This window comes from Cebus imitator, unplaced genomic scaffold (assembly GCF_001604975.1).
Source record: "Cebus imitator isolate Cc_AM_T3 unplaced genomic scaffold, Cebus_imitator-1.0 Scaffold640, whole genome shotgun sequence".
NCBI lineage: Eukaryota > Metazoa > Chordata > Mammalia > Primates > Cebidae > Cebus > Cebus imitator.
In genome coordinates this window covers 507,035-519,285 of record NW_016107955.1, presented here as the reverse complement: position 1 = coordinate 519,285, position 12,251 = coordinate 507,035, and the positions used below count along the sequence as shown (strand labels likewise).

General features: G+C 46.6%; 1 protein-coding gene across 3 annotated transcripts in view; it reads right to left on the bottom strand.

Annotated features, from left to right (window-relative positions):
* The window catches only part of KDM5C (lysine demethylase 5C), a 34,595-nt gene that overhangs the window by 16,926 nt on the left and 5,418 nt on the right, over positions 1 to 12,251 (bottom strand). The window contains exons 3-12 of one of the 3 annotated variants that reach the window (XM_017517627.2): positions 10,510 to 10,632; positions 10,035 to 10,205; positions 9,386 to 9,520; positions 8,309 to 8,432; positions 8,033 to 8,211; positions 6,939 to 7,097; positions 3,746 to 3,865; positions 3,456 to 3,614; positions 2,760 to 2,941; positions 2,502 to 2,664 (exon numbers count right to left, since the gene is read on the bottom strand). In XM_017517627.2, coding sequence (XP_017373116.1) covers positions 2,502 to 2,664; positions 2,760 to 2,941; positions 3,456 to 3,614; positions 3,746 to 3,865; positions 6,939 to 7,097; positions 8,033 to 8,211; positions 8,309 to 8,432; positions 9,386 to 9,520; positions 10,035 to 10,205; positions 10,510 to 10,632 — 1,515 coding nt within the window. Of the gene's footprint in view, positions 1 to 2,501; positions 2,665 to 2,759; positions 2,942 to 3,455; positions 3,615 to 3,745; positions 3,866 to 6,938; positions 7,098 to 8,032; positions 8,212 to 8,308; positions 8,433 to 8,751; positions 8,847 to 9,385; positions 9,521 to 10,034; positions 10,206 to 10,509; positions 10,633 to 12,251 lie in introns of those variants that run through there. The other 2 variants (XM_017517629.2, XM_037734600.1) reach the window with 2 other exon arrangements.

The following is a 12,251-nucleotide window of genomic DNA, read 5'->3' as shown; positions in this document are numbered from 1 at the left end:
TGCACTCCAGCCTGGGTAACAAGAGCGAGACTCCGTCTCAAAAAAAAAAAAAAAAAAAAAAGAAAATAATACTTATATTACTTATCTATAAAAAGAAATGGACTTCTCCCACCAAAGGGGAAGGTGGGGCAGTAGGGGCAGGGAGCTAAAGATACCTCTGGGGGAGCTCCAGCTGGCTAAACTGTAGCCTGCCAGCATGAGAACGTGAAAATCACAGATGCCTGGATTAAGGGGATACTGCCAAGTCCAAAGGGCCTGGAGATGCTGGGAACTACCTATAGAAAGGGCAGAGAGAGGGCTAGGTAGTAAAGCAGCAGCTGGCCAAAGAAGACGGTGAGCCATGAGCAGGAGAAATGCTGTGGAGGTGTAAGCAAAAAGCATATATTTCAGAGGCTGTGATAAAAGTTTTTTAAAAAGAGGTAAGGATTCAACAGCTCCATGACCTTCTGCGTGTGCGTGTGTGCGTGTGTGCGTGTGTGTGTGTGTGCATCTTAGCTACCCAAATCCTTAAGAGAATCCTTTTTTATTTTTTTTTTTGAGACAGAGTCTCGCTATGTCACCCAGGGTGGAGTGCAGTGGTGTGATCTCAGCTCAGTGCAACCTCCGCCTCCTGGGTTCGAGCGATTCTCCTGCCTCTGCCTCCCGAGTAGCTGGGATTACAGACATGCACCACCACACCCCGCTAATTTTTGTATTTTTAGTAGAGACTGGGGTTTCACCACGTTGGCCAGGCTGATTTCGAACTCCTGACCTTAAGTGATCCGCCGGCCTCAGCCTCCCAAAGTGCTGGGATTATAGGCGTGAGCCACCACACCTGGCCAAGAGAATCCCCTTTTACAGTTTTCCATGGCATTATAGACAAGGACTAATGCTGGGCTATGGGTCAAGAAGACAGAAGTCTGAGGAAAGTCAGACCCCACGTCTGCTTGTGAAGCAGCAGAACTAAAAGGGCCCTTGATCATCGAGTCCAGTAATCCTGAAATGGGGTGAGGTAGACAGAGAAAAGGATAACTCCCTGAGTGGAGGAAGATTATGTGAACTGTTTTAGGATACCTCCCTCAGTCCAATTCCCTAGATATCACAAGTCCTTGGTTAAACTTCACTAAATTTTATAATAAAAGTATTACTCACGGGGCATATGGTATATCAAAACAAGGTGAAGGCAAAAAGAAATACAGGTGAGAACCACTGACTTAGTCAAAGCCCTACTGTACAGATATCCAGGAATATCTCAAGGAGACATTAATTCAATGTGTTGACTATCCCATGTATTAGAGTAAGTGGTAATGTGGCCAAGGCAAAAGAGCGTGGAAGGGAGTAGGGAAGAGTAGCAGCCCCAATAAGACTTAAAGCAGAGATAGAGGATCTACTAATTCCTTTTTTTTTTTTTTTTTTCCCCCCTTATAACCAATCCTTTTTTTTTTTTTTTTTTTTTTTTTTGTCTCTCCTCATAACCAATCCTTTTTTTTTTTTTTTTCTGAGACGGAGTCTTGCTCTGTTGCCCAGGCTGGAGTGCAGTGGTGCCACCTCGGCTCACTGCAACCTCCGCCTCCTGGGTTCAAGTGATTCTCCTGCCTCAGTCTCCTGAGTAATGGGATTACAGGCGTGTACCACCATGTCCAGCTAATTTTTGTATTTTTAGTAGAGACGGGGTTTCGCCATGTTGGCCAGGCTGGTCTTGAACTCCTGATCTCAGATGAGGTCAGGTGAGGCCGCCTCAGCCTCCCAAGAAGTGCTGGGATGACAGGCGTGAGCCACTGCGCCCAGCCCTAATTCCTGTTCTTACAGGATTAATGATCGGGCTGTTTTAAGATCCACACCAAAAAACTGGCTGATGCTGATCGATGCTAGAAATTCCCAGGAATATACAGTCTCTCTCAGGTAAATCAGGCTGTATACCCAGCAAAATGTTTTAAAGGGTAAGACAGAAGTACACCGAGGAAAAGACCAGGACTCTGGGTTTAACTTTTGACCTGTTAAATAAAAAGACCTACCCATTGCTCTGAGAAGGGTAAGAATATACAAAATATGGCAGAGACTGCTAGTTGTACCCTGATATTCGTTCTTGTCTTCTGTCATAACAACATGACCTCCAGTTTATAAGTGGTACTTGATAATCCAAAGTAAGAATTACATTTCCCAGTTTTCCTTGCACCTATGACTGTGTTTTCACTAACAGGAGATGAACAGAAACGATGTGTGGCTTTAAAAGATGTGGCTAACCCTGCCCTTCCACATTTCCCTCTTCTACTAGCTGGAATCTAGATGTGATAATAAGCCACCCCTTAGATGTTACCCTCAAACACATGGCCCAGATGGCATACCATCGTGCATCTAATCACTATTATTTTGGGTCTCTACTAATCAAACCTGTAGCCCAATTAAGAAAAGGAATGAAGAAAGGGCAGGGGCAGAATCTAGATGACAACCATCACCACCACCATCATAAAGGTCATCACTAAATCACTCCTGCCGCTTGTCCCTGTTGCCTGGCTACTCACCGGCACGCCATGGGACATGAGAGTGTTGGGATTCATAAGGGTGACAAGTTGGTGCAGGAGGTCAGGCTGGCTATCAAATAGTTCAGGTGTCAGCTTCTTCATCACCTCTTCCAAATGTTCTGCTGCAAGTGAGGGTACCCCATACCAGGTCTTCGGCTCACCCCTGCACAAGTGGAAAAGGGACACACACAGATCACACCTTGGTCATGCAGAGAGCCCACACTGACTGATTCCCTGGCTCCCCAGGGCCCCACTCACCAGTGGAGGTAGTTAATGGAGTAACTCCAGTGATCCTCAATATGCCAGCAAAAGGCTGAGAAGACCATGCCCACGTAGAGCCAGGGCACCTTCATGCCAGAGATATCTGCATTGATGTGGCACAGTACAGACTGTTCCAACACCGGCATCACATTTAGGTTCCAACCACTGGTAGCATACTCCTGCCAGGTCAGGTATTTGTAAAAAGGGCATGAGGGTTATGCTAAGGAACTGAGATCTTAAGTCATTTTCTTTAGCCTAGGGAACCTTAATTTTGAGGTCAGAGACTTTTTTGAAACATCTTAAGAAACATACACGTTTTCTCCCTACCTCTCACACTTTCAATTCTACTCACTTCAATTTCTGGGACGTTCACAGATATATCCACCTACCAAAATACCTGCAAGTTATCTCATATACCTTCTCATTTAATTTTTATAACAAATTTGCAAGGTAGATATTATCCCCATTTTAGAGGTAAGGAAATGGGCTCACAGAGGTGAAAGAACCCATCTCATGTTTGTATATGCCAGGTACTAGATTGTTTTCTTTACATGCCATCATCTCATCTAAATCTCATGGCTACGTAAGGCAGGCATAATTATCCTCGTCTTACAGAGATATTGAGTTTTTCAGATACTAAATGATTTGCCTAAGCTCACACAGCTGACATGTAACCATGAATCATCCACTCACCTCCTCTTCAGGGGTTAGGTGCCGTTTACTGTCACTGACAGGGAAACCGCTGCCAAATTCTTTGGAATGGATGTCAGCTCCATACTCAACAGTCACATCTTCCTCAATGCTATTTACCAGCCTCCAGAACTCCTTCTCCACAAGTTCTGTGGGCACCATCTGGGGGAAGAAGGGTAGCAGATAACCATGGCCCATCACACCCTGAACCCATTGACCCAGGTGAGCTGAGACCGTCTGGCACCAACACCTATGATCCTAGCCCAATACTACCTCAGCCCTCCATCACCTACATGCACGGGCATGTTGAAGTAGTCAGCTTTAAAGGAGTCAGCCATCTCGCCAAAGCTCTGCAGAGTATATTCCCGGGTAGCCTGCTCAAATCCAAAGGCTTCTGGGGGCCGCTTACACTCCTGAAATCCAAAGGAGAACATGTCACCAAAACAGAGGCAAAGAGGTGAAGAATCCTCACAAGTGGAACTGGAATATAGGGAGTAGGGAGGGAGAAGAGCCCTAGGTCAGCAGCACTCACGGCCCTTGAGGCAGGCCTTACCTCAAAGCTGTACCTTTTGCTCTTACCACTTCAGCTTAGTCTTTTCACTCCCCACCATGCTTTTGCTCATAGTTCCTCCCTACTGAAATGTCCTTTCCCACTTTCAATGGTTCTCCAAAACTCAATTCCAGTCTCACAACTTCCAGGGAGTCACCCCATACTCTTTTCTTCCTTTAGGACTTTATTTAAATGTCTCTGGCTTTAACATGCTATCCTATGTTCTTCTGCCACTGTTTTTCCTCTCTAGCTAAAATGTGATTCTATGCAGGGTGCTTAGGGAAGCTTTTTTAAGCCCAGACTAGAACTATAAGGCTGGGAAAATGGCACTGAATATTCTAGTACCTTTACAGATGGAAAATGGGGCCAGGTGTGGTGGCTCACGCCTATGATCCCAGCACTTTGAGAGGCCGAGGCGGGCGGATCACTTGAGGTCAGGAGTTTGAGATCAGCCTGGCCACTATGGTGAAAACCACCTCCCCACCAAAAATACAAAAACTAGCCAGGCATGGTGGCAGTTCCCTGTAATCCCACCTACTCAGGAGACTGAGGCAGGAGAATCACTTGAACCCGGGAGATGGAGGTTGCAGTGAGGAGAGATGGCACCACTGCACTCCAGCCTGGGTGACAAAGACTCTATCTCAAGAAAAAAAGAAAAAAGAAAAGGAAAAGGAAGGCACTGGCTTTTACAGTATCAAACTCTCCACTATTCCTGTTCTTGAGGCTGTCTCAGAAGACAGGATGTGGGTCTACCTCATTTTGTACCTATGTTCATTATTTTAGATGAGAATTATATGTACCCGAAAATCAGACACACACCATGTTCATGTTTGAAAAATAAATGTCAGTCGGCCAGGTGCGATGACTCATGCCTATAATCCTAGCACTTTGGGAGGCCAAGGTGGGTGGATCACCTGAGGTCAGGAGTTCAAGACCAGCCTGGTGAAACTCCATCTCTACTAAAAAATATAAAAATTAGCTGTTCGTGTGCCTGTAATCCCAGCTACTTGGGAGGCTGAGACAAGAGAATTGCTTGACCCCAGGAGGCAGGGGTTGCAGTGTGCCAAGTTCGTGCCACTGTACTCCAGGCCTGGGCGACAGAGCGAGACTCTGTTACCAGAAAAAAAAAGAAAAAGAAAAAGAAAAAGAAATGTCAGTCTGGTTCACTGACTTATAACCACTTAGAGAAGAGAGTCAAGTAGAGCCGACAGTCTTGACACTGTTGGTATCCGAACTCCTCCCCAAGTAGAATCTCCACCACTACCAAGGCCAATATGCACTACCCTGGATTTTCCGTGTGTGTGTGTGTGTGTGTGTGTGTGTGTGTGTGTATTCACGTACACACCCAGTCTCCACAACCACAGTTGAGTCCCTAAGATAACGCAAGAGATCATGAATGTCTCCTCTCCAGAAATCCAGAAGGAAATGTAGAAGATAAGCACCAAGAATTTGGGTGAAGGTCGGACATTCACGAAATGTACCTGCCCAACTTCCTGGCCACTTGGCCCTTACTGCTGCTTCAGCTGCTCTCCTTACTGCCCCTATACCCATACTAGGCCTGCTCTCCCACTATACCTCTGCTCCTGCTAGTTCTCCACCTCCCAGTCCCAAACAGCTACCCACCTCATCTAGTTAAAGCCTGTAGCACTGCCTCAACCTAAACATCACAAGAGGAAAACAACTAAATATTATACCCATGATACACTGTCTAAAAAAAATTCCAGGCTGGGCGCGGTGGCTCAAGCCTGTAATCCCAGCACTTTGGGAGGCCGAGGCGGGTGGATCACAAGGTCAAGAGATCGAGACCATCCTGGTCAACATGGTGAAACCCCGTCTCTACTAAAACTACAAAAATTAGCTGGGCATGGTGGTGCATGCCTGTAATCCCAGCTACTCAGGAGGCTGAGGCAGGAGAATTGCCTGAACCCAGGAGGCGGAGGTTGCGGTGAGCCGAGATCGCGCCATTGCACTCCAGCCTGGGTAACAAGAGTGAAACTCCGTCTCAAAAAAAAAAAAAAAAAAAAAAAAAAATTCCATACCTTAAATAATATAGAGAAAGTTATAAAGTAACAAATGAAAATGTATTACAAGATCATAAATTTGTTGAAGATGGTTACATATAATTAACAGCAAAAAGATGAGACAAAAATATACCAGACTATTAACAATGGTTATCACTGGGTGGTGGGAAAACAAGTAATTTGTCTATTTTCCAAAATTTCCTTTTTTTTTTTTTGAGACAGGGTCCCACTTTGTTGCCCAGGCTGGAGTACAGTGGCATGATCACAGCTCAATGCGCAACCTCCGCCTCCTGGGCTCAAGCAATCTTCCCACCTCTGCCTCCCAAGTAGCTGGGACAAGAGGCATGCGCCACCATGCCTGGCTAATTTTTATATCTTTTTTGGTAGAGATGGGGTTTCGCCATGTTGCCCAGGCTGCTCTCGAACTTCTGGGCTCAAACGATCCACCCACCTCAGTCTCCCAAACTGCTAGGATTACAGGCATGAACCACCATGCCTGGCCTCAAACTTTCTAAAAAAGAAAACAAAGAATAAAAACTCAGAAATTGAAAGAACATTTTTTTCTTAATATTCCTATCCTTCAAATCTCATTTCTGACATCTTCCCTGATTACGTTTTCCTCTTCTCTGAACTTCTGTGTCTCAGAGCTTCTAATACACAATTTAGCCTCTGTTTATGTCACCACATACAGTCCAATTGTGATGCTTACCTCTCCAGGTAGTCTGGGAGCTCTTAGAAGACAGAAGCAAAGGCTGAATTTCTTGCTCCTTTCTCCCAAAACTCTGCCCAGCCTAATCCCACCAGAGAGACCCAAAATCTAAGACTATGGCTGAGCTAACAGGCTGCCCTCAATAAGGCCAGATGAAGGAAGGCAAGGAAACCCTATGAGGTAGATGTGGAGTGGGGAGGCCTTACCGCCATGACACACTTTGGGCACCGCCAAACACCCTTGGGGATCTCAGGCAGAGGAGGCAGCAGGCAGAAGATGTGGTAGTTGTCATCACAGCCATCACACAGCAGGAGCTTGTCATCCTCATCCCCTCGGGAACACATCCGGCAAACATATGACTCAATCTGTCAGGGGAGGAAAGCAAAAGTTCTCCATTGGAAATCCACTGTGTTTGCTGGCTGAATGATTCACAGCCCTATACGGGCTAGTCATGCTAGGTCTGGAGTTCAACTGCATGTATGTACCATCTCCCCAACTAAGCAGGTAGAGCTGTGAGAGCAGTCTTTTATCATCCAGTCTTGAAGCCTCCCATTTTTATTCATTCAATGAACACTTACTAAACTTGTGTTTAGTACCTACGCTTGGACTCTAGCATAAAGACAAGTAAGACATGGTATCCTTCCCAGTATACACAGTACTCTAGAGACATGTGTTCGTAAAAATTAAAAACTGCCAATAGCTGTCCATAAAGGGCACTATGGGGGCCTAGAGAAGAAAGCACTCAAAGAAGCTGGAGATAAGGAGAGATGTCACTTCATTGAAAAGGTGACACTTGAAATTGGCTGAAACCTGAAGGCAAAACAAAACTTTGCAACAGGGCAAAGCACTGGGGGAATCTCTTCTAGGCTGAAGAAACAACACATGTAAAGGACAGGGATGAAAAAGCATAATGCATTTTGTGGGGGAAAATGAACATACCTACAAGTAGTTCAGTGTGGCTATAGCAGGAGTGAGGTGGGCAGTGCTGGGGGATGAGGCTAGAGGTCAGCAGGGACGGGCTCATGCATGGTAATAAGGAGCTTAGCCTTTATCCTGAAGCAATAGGGAGTGACACTCCTTCTCTGGACCCTTCCAGCACTTCATGTTGACAGCACTTGATCACCCTTTCTTGTTCTTTGTTCCATGTGGGTTGGCCTCGTTTCCCCAATTAAGTGAGCTACCTGAGGGCAGGGCCACGAAGCCCACTTTTGTGGTTAATGTGAACTAGTCCAGTGCCATGCAGGGAAATGCTTATTGAAGAAATAAGAAGCAGAGCATTAAGTCAGGGCTGGGTCCTTACAAACTGGGCATTGCTGTGATTCCTCCGCAGCCTCATAGTCATCTTGGTGCAGGGTTCTGGGCTGTGACTCAGCTCCTCCTTGCTCTCCAGGAAGGACTTAGGCGAAGTTGAGTCCTTCATATCCCCACCTAACTCCTCCTTTACCACTACTGTGGGGGGACACTCAGGCCCCTCCTTATCTGGGAGAGAGAAAAATGGCTGTAAACACAGGTCTAGGACACTTAGGGCCCTGACTTCTCTCCCCAGGTCAGGCCACCTAGGCCAGTTAGGCCTTACCTTTCTTCCGCAGAGTCTTATCCTTGGCCATGAGGCCCAGGCCCATCATCTTGGGGCCTGCCCCATAGATCTGTAGCTTTTTCAGCTCTGGATTCTTTTCAATGTCTTCCTCTGTGGGTTCCGGCTGGAAGGACAGAAGGAAATGAATCAAGACTGCTATCTGGGACAGACTGTCCCATCCTAAAAGAACAATAACCCAGACTACATATCACCCGATCTCATGCTGGGGGCTGAGGCACAGATAGGCTAAGCTAAGAACTCAGAGTTGCTTTTTGGAGACTGAGGGTAGGTGAGCTGCCTCCTTGGACCTCTCTTGGAAAGGAATTAAAGACGGAATATCTCAGTTTTCCCAACTATAAAATGAGAATATTAACTCCTCCCTTACAGTTATAAGGGGGATTAGGGATAATATATATGAAAAAGCTAACAGTGTTTGGCATTACCAACAAACGGCAGTGACTAATAGGATCTGCTAAACTACATGCTTCAATGAGCATAGAGACAGTGTCCATCTTGTTCTCTGTTGTATTCCCAGTGCCAAGAAGAATGTCTGGCACATAAGCTTCTTTCTGAAGTAAGACATAGCTATAAGGAGCTGGGAACAGTGGTACATGCCTCTAGTCGTAGCTACTCAAGAGGCTGAGGCAAGAGGATCACTCAAGCCTAGGAGTTCAAGATTACAGTGCACTATGATCAAGTCCGTCAATAGCCACTGTACTCCAGCCTGGGCAACATAGCAAGACCCTATGTCTCAAAACAAAACAAAAGATACAGGTATAAGGAGAAAGAAGAGTTCTACTTCTATGATCAGAGTAAGTCCAGAAAGGAAAAAGACAGGCAAGAAGAGCAGACATACAAAAGAGGTTGCACAAACAGATCAAGCAAGACCCAGCTCAGCAGCTCTGCTGAGAGGGGAGAAAAAAGCAAGAGTAAAGCCAGAGAGAGGCACACTAACGGTCAGAAGAACTCGGAGAACAAAAGAAGGGATAGTGGAACAGGGAACATAGTCTTAGCCAGAGGGAAGGAGAGGACTCCCTCCACCCCAAAGCTCTAAGTTCAAAGAAGGGGAGTACTCACATCAGGCTGCAGTCTCTTGGCCCGCCGGCCATAGCTGTTGAACTTGGAAGGTTGCACAGACTGTCGTAGGGGGATGCTGTGGGGTTTGTATTCCTTGTCCTTCTCCTCATTATCAAATGGACGTGTGTTACATTGCTGGGGACAGATGAGGGGTAATGGTCAGGACATGGGACTACAGCCCACAAAAGCAAGAACTTCCCTCTACCCTCACCCAATGGCAACCAAAGTTGCGGTCCACTCACCTGACCCACACCAATAGCTCCTGTTCCACTTTAGCACTGACACCCGCACACACTTTGGGAAATCTCAGTGCCTCTGCTTGTTTCATTCCTCCTTCTAGTCACTTCCTCCACCAACCGTCTCCCCAACTAAATCAAGACACCATCTCTTCCCATACCTTTCTAGCCCAAGCTCTCCCTTCTCTGATTTTTCTATCAGTTAGAACTCTGTCATATAACAAATAAGCTAGCCCTACAGATAACTCCAGGACTTCTGACCCTGAGCAGTGAGAAAGAGAATAAGCGTCACTAGGAAAGAGCAGAGTCCAACTGCCAGGTCTCCAGTCCACTAAACCAGTTCCATTAAGATCAAGTGTGGAAATTTGTGCTGAAGGGTAAAGTCGCATCCTACCCCACTGTGACATCCTTACCACAAGGTTGGCTCCAGACTGGTACATTTCATAGGGATAAACGATGCGTTCATAGTGGGAGCGTAGCAAGGAGCCAATATTTTTGCCTGGTGGGTAGTTGAGGCGCTGGGCTACCCGGGCCCACCGACGGTCCTTGCAGATAGCTTCATAACCACCTTCCTCCACCACAATCTGCAAAAACAAGCAGGAAAAGACATGGATGTGCCATGTGTATTTATATGAGGGAGCAGGCCTGTAGAAAGGGCAAAAGGGCAATGAGGGCAACTCAGTCCCTCACTTCACTGGGGGCTACTCCCTTCTCCCAACCTCAAATTGCAGCAAAAGATTCCAAGTTGTTCTGATGACAGCTTGTGTGCTACTAAGCTGTGCCCCTTCCACTGCAGCCTATAGATCTAATATCCAAACCAAGGGAGCCCCCAGAATACCAAGGATATTGGGGCGAGGTGAGGGGTGTTCGACGAAAACCTGTTCTTACTTTGCTGAGACTGTAGAGGTCCAAGATCCGCCGTTCTACATTGGGAATCTTTAAGGAGGAGCCCTGGATTTCCCAGAATTTGGCAATCTGGTCCAAGTAGTTCAGTTTCACTCTCGTCTGGGCCTGAAGAAGAAATGGCTCAAAGAGGCTGGCCACCCCTTCCCACTGACCACTATCTTTGGGTCCAATCTTAGGGGAGGAGAAAGGAATAACGCAGTTTACACTTTTAGTACCCAGGGCTTCTCCCAATGAACCAGATCCCAGACTCTAGGCAGTGCTTGGCAATGAGGTTTCACCATATTGCCCAGGCTAGTCTCAAACTCCTAGGCTCAAGCAATCCATCCACTTCAGCCTCCCCAAGAAGTGATATCACAGGCGTGAGCCACTGCACCCAGCCACCTCTCTCTCATTTCTGTCACCTTCTAGTCAACCAGAGAAGCCCAAGGTCCCAACAGAGAGGGTCACAACTGCCAAAGGCTTCAGATACATCCTCTCTCAATCTCCCTGACAGGGTTGTGTGCGTATTATCATTTCCTGTACAGATGGGGAAACAGAGGCTCAGAGAAGTTAGGTCACACGGCAAACATCAAGATATTTTGGTGCCAAATAACTTGAGCTTTGGCTCTCCCTCTGCTACTAATTTGCTATATTGCCTTGAGCAAATCAGTTCCACTGTGGACTCCTTTTTTCTTTTATTAATAATTATAAAAGGAAAATAACTGCATAGTCCACTTAACCCAGAGGGGTAGACTTAATGAGGGACCAGTGAAGATCCTCTGGAAACTTCAGAATTATATCTAAGCTCTAGACATGTTTCAGAGAATGAAAGCTCCAAAAAGGCACATGTACCTCCTTAGGCACCACCAAACTTGTTCCATGGTAGCTGACAGGTGAAAGTGCATGCTATAACTACAGGCAGAATGGCCTAGAACTAAGAGATGGTATACCATAGTAGCACTAGCACCTGGCCAACCCAGGACCCAGTGTGGGCCAAAGAGACTAGGAACAAGATATGTATCATGCTTCCCTGAAATCTCAGTAACCCAAGGACTCCCGTAGGCCTCAAGTCTATAACCTCCTCACTCCAGAGGGCCTGGTTCTTGGAAGAACTAGACAGCCATTACCATTCACTACCTTGCCCTGATCCTATTAGGAGGAACAAAGATGGTTCTTTCCATTTCATAGTTGAGAAAAACTAAAGTCTATTTGTGGAAAGAAACAACCTCCAGTTCCTTGGCTGTGAGAACCCTCAAAGGGCCAGGAAGTACTCCCTCAACCTCGGCCCCTTAGCTTTCTAAAGTTGGCCCCATCCCTGCTCCTTCTCATTAGCCAGCACTCCGTCTGTAGGAAACCTGCCCTTGTCTCATGCTAGGCAACACCTTGCCCAAGCTGTACCCCTATAAACCTGACCAGATATATTTTTCTTTATTGAGAGGGGTCTTGCCATGTTGCCCAAGCTGGTCTTGAACTCCTGGGCTCAAGCAACCTTAGCTTCCCAAAATGTTAATAGTGCCAAGGCTGAAGCACTCTGGTCTATAACACAAGTGAGCTTCTAGGGTATAAGTATTCAGCTGGCCTGGGCCTAATCTCCCACCCCTCGGACATCTATTAAGACTTGTGGATGGCCGGGCGCGGTGGCTCACGCCTGTAATCCCAGCACTTTGGGAGGCCGAGGCGGGTGGATCACGAGGTCAAGAGATCAAGACCATCCTGGTCAACATGGTGAAACCCCGTCTCTACTA